Source organism: Triticum dicoccoides, chromosome 2B, assembly GCF_002162155.2.
Source record: "Triticum dicoccoides isolate Atlit2015 ecotype Zavitan chromosome 2B, WEW_v2.0, whole genome shotgun sequence".
In the NCBI taxonomy this organism is placed as follows: domain Eukaryota; kingdom Viridiplantae; phylum Streptophyta; class Magnoliopsida; order Poales; family Poaceae; genus Triticum; species Triticum dicoccoides.
In genome coordinates this window covers 600,769,660-600,784,341 of record NC_041383.1, presented here as the reverse complement: position 1 = coordinate 600,784,341, position 14,682 = coordinate 600,769,660, and the positions used below count along the sequence as shown (strand labels likewise).

Genomic DNA, 14,682 nt, shown 5'->3' with positions numbered 1-14,682 from the left:
GGATCGCCACAAAACAGAGAGGTGCAGCGGCAAAAACTGAAAAACTCTCGATGGTTAGGGTTTTTGGAGCGAACAAAAATATAGGTATCGATATGCGGTGGAAAGAAGCACTAGGGGTCCCACACGACCCCTCCACGCGTCCTCACGCATCGTGGTGGGAGCGTGTGTGGCCCACGGGGCTCCCCTATTGGGAAACGTAATAGAAAATGAAAAAATCTCCGTACGATCACCCAGGAACAATATGAAGATGCATTAACAGTTTAGATTCGATTGTTACTGACTCCGAGTTGCAGCGGAAGAAGATGAGTCGATGTATATCATACTTGGAGTCCCTCGAACCATAGATGAACGATCCCGTGAATCTCCCACGGACAGTCCCTCGAACGAAAGACCGAAAGCATGGCCTCTCTACGAGTTTCAAGCGTACGGTCTTCACGATCCGATAGCGCTTCACCGTCCAGAGTTAATCATCATCGGATAATTAGAGGGAGGGGACTAGAACCACACTGGGCTTCTAATTATGAGGATTAGAGGATCTAGGTCAAGCTCTAATTGATCGACTAGGATCAACTAGAACTAGAACTAGAGAACAAGAGGAGCCTCCAAAAACTTGTGTTTTCTAAAAGCACCAAATCCTCTAGTATATATAGGTTGGAGGGAGAAGGAGGGGCCAACACAAGGAGGGAAGGAATTCCTCCTTAGTGCGCCGGCCTAGAGGAGGGAGGAATCCCTCCCCTGGTCCAATTTAGCCTCCCCGCGTGGAAAAAGTGGGTGCCTTCCTTATTGGCCCCTTGTGGCCCAATACCTTCCACTACTTGGCTTTTTAAGGCTCGTCGATATTTATTTAAATATAAAAGAGTCCTAACAATTATTAGAGTCTTTTATTATTAATTTAATGTCTCCAAAAACATTTTCCACCTATATATTATTTATCGGTAATACCCGGTATTGTCCGATAAACTTCGAAACCCTTCCGGTGACCCCAAAATGCTTCTGGTTCCTCTCAAAACTATTTTGAATATTAATAAAACTATTTCACAAATAAATCCTCGTTACTCCTGTCCTGCTAACTTAGCAGATCATGATTACTTTAAGCTTGTGACCCTGTAGGTTATGTAAACATAGACATGAACAAAACCCCTTTGTTCGATGACTGATAGCGGAAACGTGGACGTCCATATCGATCCCTATGAGTACAAGAATGACATTCGAGTGAACCTTTTGTTATCATGTGATATTCCCTTTGCTTCGCAATACTTTACAAAACCTGAGGTGTATCGGTATTATCTTGAGTCATACACATGCTCATTATACCGTTCTCCTCGTTATCGGTTTTGTCCTTCTTTCTTGTTGAAATGTTTCGGCATCCCCATGGCATAGTCACCTGTGTCTGGCCAAATGATGATGGATGCCGTCACACGAGAGGGCCCTAAGAATCGACCATTGAGTGTCCTCCCTTTGATGCGATGTATTCTTTTCATCAGAATTATAGCATGATTCACCTTCTAGACAACTGTTGTTTATCTCCTGTTATCTGGTCCAGGACCCTCTAGCATGCAGGTCTTCCTTTTGTAGTCTCACCCACTACATGCATCGAAAATCTCCATTGGTAGAGTGCCACACTGCACTCGTTGGGTGTGAAGTTCTAGAACTCTTTAGTAATCCTGGTCCAGTGACCCACCTAGAAGAAGGGCAATGCTCATATCTCACAAGGTCAAGCCTCGTCGAAGACAGGGGCAACGGAGATGTCCACGACGTTGCAGCGGAGGCGAGGACAAGTATTAACCGATGCGCGCGCGGAGGGAAGGGGGGAGGGGTGGCGCTTTTTTGGTTCACAGCCGGTAGGATTGGACGGAACCCGAGCCGATGCAGCGGAGAGGAGGAAGAAGATCAATATTATACATTGTCCCGAGGAGGCGAGGAGAAAGAGAAAGGCGACAGCTGGATTTCAGTCCAGCGGCCTGATGAAATCAACTAAAACCTGGTGTTTCTTCAATCGTCTCACGCATGGAGGTCCCATGCTTATCATCATTTATCTTATTTTCAATTGTGTATCTCTAATTATGGGCAGCGTGAAAATCAGGTCAGCGGAAGGGGGCAACGAAAAGGAAGAAGGAAAAATAAAGATAGGCCGTCGTGTGTGCTGAGTCAGCGACGTGTGTGCTCGCCAACGCAAAGCTAGGACAATATGCGAGCGTCCCGATCGATCGTGACGAGCGGTTGCGGTTACCTGTGCTTCGTGGCTCGAAGCCGTGCGCCCGTCCATGTCAAGCTGCAGGCTGCCAGCGCTGATGTGGCCCTCGTGGTTACCTGCTACTTGATCGCGTGCTCTCCATTCATCCACGGACAGTAGATGTCGCACGCATAAAACGCCCACGCAACAGTCTAGTCAATGCTGTCGAGTTCGGCCTACATGGTCGGCAAAAAAGACCTCTTTTTTCAGACAACAAAGTCGACAAAGGAAGTACTGGGATTTTTTTATTTAGACAGGTACTGGGATTTTACAAGTGCAGCGACTATTTTTGGGCTCAAAAGTGTGTAACCCCGTAGGCTCCGGGAAATAAGAAACAACAATTCGGGCTCAAAATGCAGGGCCCAAAAGTGTATCAAACGGGCCTAGCGCAGCGCTGCTCAAAGCTAGGCCCGTGCGGGCAGGAGACGACGAAGGTGGGCCTCCGACGCTGCTGCGTGCGGACGCGGCCCCGGCCCCGGCCCGGGTGAGGCACCGTTGAGTCCATCATATGCATTCATGCGCCATTCCCCGCCACTCCCGGTTTGCGCAAGACACAAAAGAAATGGAGCAGAAAAAGGAAGCAACAGCGCATATTTGGACTCGAATCGATCATGCTTCGGCTACACATTTGCTTTCCGCTCTGAAGCAACGTTTCTTCCTTGGGCACCTGCCGTTCCGGGTTTTGGAGGTAACACGTACTAAGGGCTCCTTCAATTCAAAGGATTTGATCAGAATTTTGAATGATTAAAATTCTTAGAAAAGAAATTCTATGTTGGTTGTTTGCTTCACTGGATTGAATCCTAGGTTTTTTTTACTACTTTGCGTAGGATTTCTAACATCAACTCAAACTTCTCTAAAAGGGTCTTTTGTTTTTTCTATAATACAATCAAACAACTCAAAATCATGTAAGATTGTGATGGGCAACATAATCCAATCTTATGTTTTTTTCTATTACCGCATTTCTAGAATTCTACGAATCAAAGAGGCCCTTGGTGTTGTCGAACCTTTAGCGCGAAAAACAAGAAAGAAGAAAAAGTCCTCCCCCAAAAAGAGAAAAATTCACTACAGATCCATTTACTTACACTGACGTTAGCTTTAGTCCCTGTAGTTACAAATACCCGCAATACGGTCATCAAACTTGCTCTAGGGGGTCATCTACGGTCCATTATACGGTTTTGTGTACGTATGCGATGAGCTGGCCCGAGTCAACCGATGCCAAGTGTGCTTTGACTGCCACATGTGCCAGCTCGCTCGAATACGCAGGGAGCCAGGTTTTTTTTTGCAAAACTGACAGTTATTATCCCCTCCCCACCTGGTCGGATCGAGCCACCTGGTCGGGTCGGACCGAGCCACTCCCCTGCTTCTCCCTTCTCCCTTCTCCCCTGGTTCGTCGTCGCTGCCGAGGTGGTTCGTCGTCTCCAGCGTGGGCGAGCGTGGCGACGGCACCATGAGCTCGTCGTCGGACGCTGCACCTGCATCATCGTAAGCCAGGACGTGCAGGTGAAGCGGATGCTCAGCTCCAGCTTGCCCATCTTGCGCAGGCCGACGAGACGCACCGCCGTGAGCGCGTAGTTGGACAGCATCCCCACCGGCGGCTTGGACAGCTGCTTGGACGTGGCGCGCACGTGCTCACCACATTGGCCGCCTCGTCCAGCACGTGGTACCCGCCCTCGAGGCAGACACAAACGTGCACCCGCCCGGCGTACTCGCCCGGTCTCGTCGCCACACAGGTTGAGCCACTGTGACGGCGGCTCGACCCGGTCGTCGGAGCACCGGTGCACCGTGGAGAGCGGCACGCGCCCCTGGCCGACCAGCTGCCCGGAGAAGACGTCCTCCATGGCGACCATCAGGAAAGGTTCGAACGGCTCGGCGCGACGAACAGCAGGTCCTTGTTCCAGCTTGGGTTGGACGCCCCGGCCGCCGCACTGCCGAGCGCGATGCGGCCGGTCTTGAACACCTGGGCGCCCAGCTGCTTCTTGACGTACAACTCAGGGAAGGTGGGGCCGAACTGCTTCGCCTTGGCATCCGGCGGCGACGGCAGCCGCAGGTCCTGCGCCTGGATGACGCTAAGGCGGAGGTACCATAGCTTGGGGCACAAGTACGCCTTGGAGCAGGTCTGGACCTGGTTGCCGCCGGAGTTGGACTGCCACGCTTCCTGGAACACCTCGTCAACCTGCGTGCCGACCCACACGACGAGCATCACGTCGCAGGCCGCGGTACAATCCTCGGCTTGCCCCTCCTGGGTGTAACATTGCGGCGTGAGTGCCTGTCCGGCGGCAACCTCTTGGGCACTTCCTGCAGGTCGAAGGAGACGAAGCCGAGGTGCGCGTCCGGCGGAGTGGGCTCGCCCTCCTTCTCCGGCTTCTTGGCTTCCTCGTGCACGGCGACCTCCAGCGAGGAGGCGGTGAGGCTGGCCTTGTGGAACGCGAACACCTGGTCCCACTCGCCGGCGGTCGTGGCGGCTCGAATCCGCACGGTGTGTGCGCCGATGCAGAGTTGCGTGTACAGCGGCTACTTGTCGCCGCCGTCATGATTCTTCTTCGCCTTGAGAAGCCGGAGGAACAGGTAAGGCACACGATCCACCAAGTCATACGACGTGCTTCCGCCACCCGAGGAGGCCATGCTCCGCTCAACAGCGGTCTGGGGAAGGATCTCAAGATCGTCGGTGACTCATGCGGTGGCTAGCTACATCTTGGACGGTGAGGGCGGCGTAGCCTTGGACGGAGGAGGAGGCACCGCCACCTCCTTCATGTCCTCCTTGGCTTTCCCTTCCTCATTGGGCTTCTCGCTGTCCTTCTTCCCCTTCTAAGGTGACTTCTTCTTGCCCCGCGTCCTCTGCCTTCTTCTCCTCTGGTTTGGCATCCTCTGCCTTCTTATCTTTCGCGGGCGCCGCCACCTCCATCTTCTTCTCCTCGGCAGCGGCAGGAGCAGCCTCAGTCGGCTCCTTATCCGCAGGGAATGGCTGCGGCGGCGGGAACGGACCATTTGGGAACGGGGGGAGGCCGAGGGGAGAGATCTGACCAAGGCGCGACGGCTCGGTCCAAGACAGCGGCCGAGGAGGGCTGTTTTGTTCTCCGGCGTTTTTGCAAAACCCCATGCTTTCCTTTGTATTCAGGCGAACAAGATGGCATGGCAGTCAGCGCATGCGTGGCACCTGTTGACTACTGCCATATCAGCGTGTACGTACAAGAAACCGTATAATGGATTGTAGATGACCCTTTAGAGCAATTTTGATGACCGTATTGCGGGTATTTATAACCACATGGACTAAAGCTAACGCTAGCGTAAGTTTGATGACCTCTAGTGAATTTTTCTCCCCCAAAAAAGATTGGTATTAACAGGAAGTTGAAGAGAAAACACTCTGCAACAGATCTCGTAAACCCGAAGTAACTTTAGAGTATCATGTAAAGTAGGCCCATCTTCCCTTTGGTTTACACGAAGATCATCCTCCAGTAAAAGTTTTGGCGGCTAGAAACCGCCTAGAAGCTGAAACTTTACGCGTCGGCGTCGCCCCGCCGGACCGCACTATCGTGTTGCCGCCACGCCGTGCCGCCCCACCGCCTCTCCAACCTTGCGTCACAGCTACCCTCACGCTGCTGCTGCCGCTGCCACCTCGCCACTAACCTCGCCCCATCGCGCCGCCACTGACTTGTAGTCCCTCGGACATTAGCTAGAAAAGTTTAATGGAAAACTGGAAGAAAAAACAGGGGAAGAAATTTGCGAAAACTGACAAAAACTGCTTTCAAACAACTTCCTATAGATTATACAGCCATCCAGTGAAACCACTAAGGCCTCCTTTGGTTTGAAGAAATCTTGTAGGAATTTCATATGATAGGATTTGTATGGAAAAATTCCTTTAAAGCCCTTTTGTTTGTAGAAATAGAATCCTATTTCTATGCAAGAATTTTTGTTATCCTCCACATTTCATAGGAAAATAAATATCAGGCTAAAATCAATGAAAAAATTCTTATGGTGTGAATCATCCTATTCATAGGATTTTAGATACATGTCATCTCATTTCTTATGACTTTTATATTCTTGTGATTTTTCTACCTATGAACCAAAGAAGGCCTAAGTCTTTTAAGAAAACCGTTGGAGCTGCTCTTGCTTCCAAAGCAAGGTACAGAATCCTCATAAGAGATCCTTTGACCATCTTCTAGAAACACTCCCATCTTGATCTTATCATTCCATCCACTAGTATTTCGCCTCATCGCCTACATAACCGGATCTTGCTACAGCGGTTGACTAGAGCCAACTTGGATCGATCAATTGCTCGGGTTCGACTCCCCATCGAAATTCAAAATCGGAAGTGCCAGTGGCACTGCAGCCCAGGCTACAATTATCTTCGTTTCCCGTCGGCCATCCCCACAAGGAGACAGGAAAGGAGAGCGCCACACCACCTCACATGCACGTACGTCACGGGCACCCGCCCGCTGTAAATTCCAAAACCTTGAGTACTTGTGTGCCCCGCGCTCCAGAATCCAGAGCCCGTTCCTGTCGGATTGGCGCGTCTCTGTTCGGCACCCGGATGATTGAAGGGCCGAAAGAACGAACCGCAAAACTGTTTCACGGATGGAAGAAGAAAATAGCTGCAAACTGGGATGTACCGACACGGAGCTACTGGCCTGCTGCCATGTGTTCCATGGCTCCCACAATGTCGACAGTACACCACCTAGTATGGTCGGATGTACCGGGTCGAATGAGACCACCGAACCGACGGCTTGTCGACCATCACAACTGTTTTAAGCATCATCAGCAGGACTGATCATCAACATCAACCCGGGTTTATGGACCTCTCAATGAAGATAAGAGTATGTTAACTTAGCCAAAAAAAAATTAGCCATTTCACCGAGGCAAGAAGCTGCGGTGCAGCAGGAAAGAAGACAAAACAAAAGAGCAAATGCACTTTTTCCGGGGAAAAAAGAATTAATTGATCAAAAGCTGGAGCACTCAAGAAAAAAAAAACTGCACTAAAAATATGCCCGTGTGCACATGTATAAAGGCAAAGAAGGCCCCAGAAGCTGCAAATTAAAAAGACAGAACACCTAAGCACTGAAGCACAGCTCCACCTCCATTTCACACTCTCCCCTGCTTCACTTCACTGAGAGGGCGGACGGACGAAAAGCTGCTTGCTGGGAGCCATGGCTCCCCCGCTCCTCCTCCTCGTCGTCTTCCTCCTCCCGGCCCTCGCCGCCGGCCACCAGCACCCCTCCTCCTACGGCTCCTCCGCCCTCTCCGAATGGCGCAACGCCAAGTCCTCCTACTTCGCCGCCGACCCCGGAGACGCCATCGGTAAGCACGAACAAACCTCGCCTCGCTCTCCGCCCTCCCTTCGTCATGGTAGCAGTCCAAGAAACGAATCCACCAAACTGTCCTTGCACTTTTACCAAAATTCCTCGCATCCATGCCGCAGGCATTAATTAGTTTTCCTCTTTCGGTATGTTGCCGCCAACGGAATTTCCACTAACCGCACGCTCGGTTACCGGAGCTTCTCTGCTCGTACCACAGTTGGTTCTTGCGATCCTGGTGGCCATGGACATGGGTACGGAGCTGATCTGTGCTTTCTTTTTGTGGGTTGCGGCGTGCAGGTGGCGCGTGCGGGTTCGGGGATCTGGGGAAGCACGGGTACGGGATGGCGACGGTGGGGCTGAGCACGGCGCTGTTCGAGCGCGGCGCCGCCTGCGGCGGCTGCTACGAGGTCAAGTGCGTGGAGGACCTCAAGTACTGCCTCCCCGGCACCTCCATCGTCGTCACGGCCACCAACTTCTGCCCGCCCAACTACGGCTTCCCGGCCGACGCCGGCGGCGTCTGCAACCCGCCCAACCACCATTTCCTCCTCCCCATCCAGGCGTTCGAGAAGATTGCGCTCTGGAAGGCCGGCGTCATGCCCATCCAGTACCGCCGGTACGTATGCTCCATTCTTGCCTGCACTCGATCTCACTCTGCTTTGGACTCCATGTTCGGCTAGATCTAAGGCAAAAGTTTCCTTGGTTTCCTGATTCAATCTGTGTGGAGCTGGAAAAGTGCTTGCCAAGCTAGAGATTGCTTTGGTTTGCCGCAATGTGGGATCCCGGAAAAGCTGAATTGCAAGTGTCCGTTGGTGAGGAAAGTATGGGGGGGATCATGGGGGCCCTCTTCCACTGTGGTGAAGTGCAAGTTCTTTTGGTTAGGATTCGAATTAGGGTAGTTTTATCTGCTGTCCTGGCCTTCTTATGCTCTATAATGTGGCTTTCCTTTACTAACAAGGTAGTACAAAGATGCATAGAACCAAGTGTAAATGTACTAATGTGATTCAGTGTTTGGGTTAGGAGGAAAGCACCTATGAGCCTTTTGATGCAGCATCGAGCCATTGACTATCTAGAGTATCACATGCTCGATTTGCGTGATTTGATCAATTATAGTTGTACTGTACTACAGTTTGGTTCAGTATTTGCATCCTATTCATTGGTGTAAGCATTAGACTTCCGTGGCTCCTTCAGTTTATTTTCTTCTTTGGGGCTCTGTTGGAATTAAAACAGCGCTATCATCTCGATGATGATAATGCAGCTGGTGATAACTAGTTGTCCTCCCTCCGTTTTTATTTACTCCGCATATTAGGTTTGTCTAAAGTCAAACTTTATATACTTTAAACAAGTTTGTAGAAAGATATATTAACATATGCACCACCAAATATATATCATTGGATTCATCATTGTATATATTTTCACATCATATAAATTTTATTCCACGATTCACGACGGTCTATGGTTACTAGAGTGCAGAATCTGTATGCTGAGCTATGATAACTCATACGAAGAAATTAATTAAAAACATAAAGAAACTAAGCACCTCTTATCTGAGTGATTATCCTGGGTTTTGTTGACAACTGAGGAATTCTGAGAAATGTGGATCCTATTGACAGTTAGTGCTTAAAAATTATATTGACTGCTGTAAGGACTGGTTGAACCATATTAATGGAGAGTTTGCAAGAATGTTTTTGGAACTTCTAGAGTTGTTGATCTGCACCGAACTAGCATCACCAAGTTATTTGCTTCTGGGTTTACATGATGTGCCCTCCAGTACCCGGTATCACCAAACTGGCCCTACAAATAGTAGTGGCGCATTAACTGGTGTTGTCCTTAATATTCTGTGGTTATGTTTGATATTTATGCCAGTTGGTAGCTCCTTGGGATCCTTTAAACAACTTGATCTATTTTCTTGAGGGAAATTTAGTTGATTATTTGTAATACTAAAACTGTGTTAAAAAGGAACTTTGGACAGTTACTTGCCTGGCCGCTTAATTATCTTAGCTTTACTCTTTTTGTGGTTTGTGATTGGTATTTAAGATCCAAACAGATTAGGATATGGCAAATGGTAACACTTCACACTCAAATTTGGTAAATTAGCAAGCACTATTCTGGTGCTGCTCAGAACATAAAGTTAGCAACCTGCATATATGCCACACTTAAAAGGTGTAGCAGAAATCTATAATAATAGGTACTTCTTCTAGATGTTTTCATGAATGACAGGTTTAATAAAATGTGCTGTTAATGTGCTTCTTTTATCCTCAAGATTTCATGTTTCAAATCATCAGATGACAATTAGCCTGGGGCAATTGGCAGCAATATCGATCCTGCTGTGCTCTGCGACTAAACTATGTCAGACTTTAGCTTCATCAGCTGTTATATAGCTCCTTTACTGTTAGCGTATAGCAATCAGCACTATTTCCAAGAGAAAGAATAGATGTATGGTAGAGAACAAACCACTGTTTCACGGAACAGCAAAAATGCACATCATCAATAATAAAGCTATTAGCCTATTACACAAGTTATCTGCTTCTCAGGTATGCATGAGATACCTACCTGGTGACAATCAAATTGGCCCTGCAAGTTGTAGTGGCACATTAATTGTGGTTGTCCTTGTTATTCTATGTTTGTGTTAGATATTTATGCACTGGTTGGTAGCTCTTTGAGGTCCCTTTGAAACAACTTCATTCGATTATTTTTCCACAGAAAACTTCATTATTTATTGGTGCTACTAGGACCGTCTTGAACTGAAACTAATCATCTTAGCTTGTGCTTACACTTCATTTTATTTGTTAGTGTTCGAATTCAAACAGATTACGATCGCATCTGTAAATTAGTGAAGTTCTACTCCTGAGTCATTCAGAATATAAAGTTAAAAACGTGCACGAATGCTAAACTGAAAAGTATATTATAGAAGGGTGTAATAATCGATATGTGCGTCTAAGTTGTCTAGTTGCTTGAAAAGTTGAGGTGCTTCTTTGAGATGGTTTCCTGAATGATGGATTTGTACAACATTCTGCTATCAATGTGCTTTCGTGATCCTGGAGATTTCATGTTTCTTAGGACAATTGATATGAGGGCATTTGACATGGAAATATAAATCCTACTATGATCTGGGACTAATCGGTGTCAGGCCACTTCATTACTTGTTAAGTAGTTTGCAGGATTCGCATGAGAACAAACGAAGACAAATAAAGCTACTGATAGCATTAACCTGTCGGAAAAAATGCCTCTGGTTCTTTGCTGAGATTGACTTGCTTTCTTATGAACAGCGTCAAGTGCCTTCGTGAAGGCGGCGTGCGGTTTTCGGTCTCCGGGAAGAGCTTCTTCTTCACAGTCCTAATCAGCAATGTCGGTGGCGCTGGTGATGTGAGATCAGTGAAGATCAAAGGAACAGAGTCTGGCTGGCTCGATATGGGCCGCAACTGGGGCCAGATATGGCACATCAACTTAGATCTCACAGGGCAGCCGGTGTCCTTTGAGCTCACCTCGAGTGACGGCACGACAATGACCAATTTCAATGTTGTGCCCAAGGATTGGGAGTTTGGCAAAACATACACTGGCAAGCAATTCCTGCTCTAGAGAATTATTGATAGCGACTTACAATTTCTCAAAGAAGAAAAATCATCCTATGAGTTGGTTGTAGTAATGTATATCCTTCTGAGGAACAAGATTATTATTAGGAAAGGAATATAATCTCTACTGTACATTCCTCTGAGGAACGAGCTGATTATTAGGAAACATATCAGTTTAGTGCAGAGCCTCAGATAGTTGTTCTACATACTACATGCAGTTGTAATTGTCGGATGTACTATTTCAAATCTGATAGTTGCTCCAGACTCCAGAGGCTTGATGTATCATTCGGAAATGGTCTGACAGTTGCCCCAGTGCTTGATGTATCATTCAGAAACATTCTGGTAGTTGCTCCACATGCTCGTTGTATCATTCAGGAAATAGAAGGGCATATTTGGCGTTTTGATTTCATATTTGTATTGACTAGATTATTTATACCCCGCCAACATTGAAACATTTAAGATTTTATATATGTAGATCTGCAAGAAAAAATTCAAGAATCACTCCCCAGTAAAACCAAAACCAAACAGAAAGGTCCATCTCTTCTACAGATTGCAACGAGGGATAATCATTCATTCAATTGCATTTCAGCAACAACTCGAATGTTCAATACCGGACCCATTGCAGTTCAGCTACCTGTCCAATGTAAACATTGGTTCAGTTCCATTTCAATTATAACTCAAATGTAAAGTTGCAGCAGTAAAGCTATACCAACTAAAGCTAATACAGTAGAACAAATTAACCAGACTTATAAAAATCAAAACCAGATTCAACGCAGCAAAGTACTTGATCAGGATTTCAGGAATAGGTATCTGCCGTCTTGATTCACATTTTTATGGAGTGTTCATACTTCATACCACTCCAACAATAACATCTCTGCATCTGTAGATCTGCACAGAAAAAATATATCAAGATTCGTTCCCCAGTGAAACCAAACCAAATCAAAAGAATGCATCTCTTCTACACATTGCAACGAGTGGTAAATCGTTCATTCAATTGCGTTTCAACTAAGTCAAATCAATTGCACTTCAGCTACACACTATCTAAAACGAGAAGTATAATAGAACAGATCAACCAAAGTTAGAAAGCCAAAACTGAATTCAACACAGCGAAGCACTTGGTAAGGATTCAGAACAGAACTAGTTTCATTGACCGCAACAAGGTATTACAGCCTATGAAAACAAGACACGGAACACAACGACGCACGCCAAAGCGGTAGCAAATCCCATCTCCCACAGCACACATCACAGAGGACACACGACAGACACAGTCCCAACTACCGCTACCGCCACCCGCGGAACCCACGGATCTAGCCTCCGAAGCCGTAGAGGGTGCGGCCCTGGCGCTTGAGCGCGTAGACGACGTCCATGGCGGTGACGGTCTTGCGGCGGGCGTGCTCTGTGTAGGTGACGGCGTCGCGGATGACGTTCTCGAGGAAGATCTTGAGCACGCCGCGGGTCTCCTCGTAGATGAGGCCGGAGATGCGCTTCACGCCGCCCCTCCTGGCCAGCCTCCGGATCGCCGGCTTGGTGATGCCCTGGATGTTGTCGCGGAGCACCTTCCGGTGGCGCTTGGCGCCGCCCTTGCCCAACCCCTTGGCGCCCTTGCCGCGCCCCGACATCGCCGCTCCGCCTAGCTCCGAGAGGTGTGCGAGATTGGGAAGAAGAGGAAGTGCTGCTGAAGCTTGTGTTGGGATTGGGGGCTGAGGCGGGTTTATATCGAGAGGATTTGGGAGGGAAGCGCGGGATTTTGGTGGGTTTGGGGCGGGAGGCGCTTGCCGGGTCGATCCGTGGGACGGTGGGTGTGGGACGTTGGATTGAAATGAAGGGTCGGATGGGGTGCGGGTGCGAGGCTGGTGGCGCGGATCGATGACGTGGCGGCGGATGGATTTGAAATTGGAGACCGGGGACTAGAGGAGCGCGGTGGATTGCAATGTGTCTGCTTTTTTTTTTTGAACTGTTGCAAAGTGTCTGTCGGTCAGGACGGTATGGAACATGGGAGGGCCACAACGTTGCTCCAGAGCAAGCGAGCGGGTCAGCACTTCATTTCAAATAGTTTTAAAACCATATTTAAAAGTTCTAAAAAATACTAACAAAAATTTTATGTGGTAGTATGGACATACACTATACACCTGTGAAGTTTGATGACGAAGTAAATTAACATGTGCTACACAAAGAAGACAAGAGCGTGGATTTTTTTGGGGGGATGAACAATGTGTGCATGGTTTAACTTTTCAAATTTAAGAATTGCCATATTTTATGTGTTTCGTCATCAAACTTTACACATGTGTAGTATACATTCATATTACCGTGTAGGGTTTGTTTCCAAATAAAGCGTTCAGGACACCCGTGTTCCAAAAATGCTTTTCACAGGTGACCCTTCTCTGTTGTGGAGTGCATGTTTTGTTTCCCTCAAAAAAGTAAGTGTAAGTTTTGTTGAAGCATAGCCAATGCTCTGCCACCGAGAGTTGTCTCGGCTCTAAACATCGTGCTCAAATTGCCTAGTTAAGTCTACTATGCAGCACTACCTCCCTAGACTAGAGATCAAAGAGGAACCCTAAAAACTAGAAGTGTATCCATGGAGTGAAAAGATAGAGAGGGGGAAGGGAGATACCGGAGGAGGACCCCGTCTCGAAGGATCTGCATGGAGCAACGATCCCCGACGGCACCTGGAGGAGCACCGGCGAGGGGAGGCGACGGCGGCGACGCTGGAGGTCCCTGGGGTGTGGAGGGGGCGCTGGTGGGAATGAACCCAAGCCCCCACCCCGCCCCACCTCTTCAGGGCCAGTAATCGCAGACCCCGTGCGCACGGTACATAGCTCGTGGACACGGGGGGGCCGTGCGCACGGTACAAGCCCGTGGACACGGGGTACTCAGGAACTTTTGACCAATGATATCCCTTGAAGGCATGGCCAAATGGAAATTCTTATCAGGCTTTGAAGGAGCATTTTAGTCTAAGTTTCCAAATACATAGCATGTGAAATCCAACACTACTAGAAGGGTATATGTGGAGCACTTTGCACTAGATGAGAAAATCAACAACACAATGAATCACACGAGAACCAAAAACACAAGAGAGACAAATACAACACACACAAGAAAACGGATTTTAACCTCCAAAGGAGGGCGGTGGCCGAAGCCACCATGTTTGAGTTTGTTTGGTATGGCACCGCGGAGATATGAACCTTTGGCCTAAGACCACTCATCTTTGAAGCACAAGTGCCACCTAAAACTGGCTAATGTGAAAGATTTTGTTCAATTTATGCACTTCTGGGATGAGGTTTACGTTTTTTCCTTCTTTTTGAGTTTCGCGGAAAAGGACTATCAAACGGAGTCCAATTACCTTGAAAATTTACGGAGACTATTTTTTTACCATAAGAAGCCCACGGAGCATTGTAGATGGACCAGAAGAGTCCCGAGGCCACCACGAGGGTGGAGGGCGCACCCTACCCCTTGGGCACGCCCCCTACCTCGTGGCTGCCTCGTGGACCCCCCTGACTTGTTCCCGACGCCAACACCTGTTGTATATCCCCAAACTTTTAGAACAAAACCTGGATCGGGAGTTCCGCCGCCGTAAGCCTCTGTAGCCACC

General features: G+C 48.3%; 2 protein-coding genes across 2 annotated transcripts; one reads left to right on the top strand and one right to left on the bottom strand.

The window, feature by feature from the left end:
- Positions 1-7,275: 7,275 nt before the first annotated feature.
- On the top strand, positions 7,276-11,502 carry LOC119365109 (expansin-A10). The gene is made up of 3 exons (XM_037630707.1): positions 7,276-7,525; positions 7,822-8,137; positions 10,791-11,502. The coding sequence occupies exons 1-3, from the start codon at positions 7,375-7,377 to the stop codon at positions 11,098-11,100; spliced, it is 777 nt and encodes a 258-aa protein (XP_037486604.1). The 5' UTR covers positions 7,276-7,374; the 3' UTR covers positions 11,101-11,502.
- Positions 11,503-12,212: 710 nt separating this feature from the next.
- On the bottom strand, positions 12,213-12,790 carry LOC119365110 (histone H4-like). Its single transcript, XM_037630708.1, has one exon. It carries the CDS (start codon positions 12,710-12,712, stop codon positions 12,401-12,403), a length of 312 nt encoding a protein of 103 aa, XP_037486605.1. The 5' UTR covers positions 12,713-12,790; the 3' UTR covers positions 12,213-12,400.
- Between the last annotated feature and the right edge of the window lie 1,892 nt (positions 12,791-14,682).

Excerpts from the sequence above, each read along its gene's own strand:
- LOC119365109 (XM_037630707.1), top strand. The coding sequence starts at position 7,375 with ATGGCTCCCCCGCTCCTCCTCCTCGTCGTCTTCCTCCTCCCGGCCCTC. Across the intron at positions 7,526-7,821 it reads CGACCCCGGAGACGCCATCG|GTGGCGCGTGCGGGTTCGGG; the intron begins GTAAGCACGAAC and ends TGCGGCGTGCAG. Across the intron at positions 8,138-10,790 it reads ATGCCCATCCAGTACCGCCG|CGTCAAGTGCCTTCGTGAAG; the intron begins GTACGTATGCTC and ends TCTTATGAACAG.
- LOC119365110 (XM_037630708.1), bottom strand. The coding sequence starts at position 12,712 with ATGTCGGGGCGCGGCAAGGGCGCCAAGGGGTTGGGCAAGGGCGGCGCC.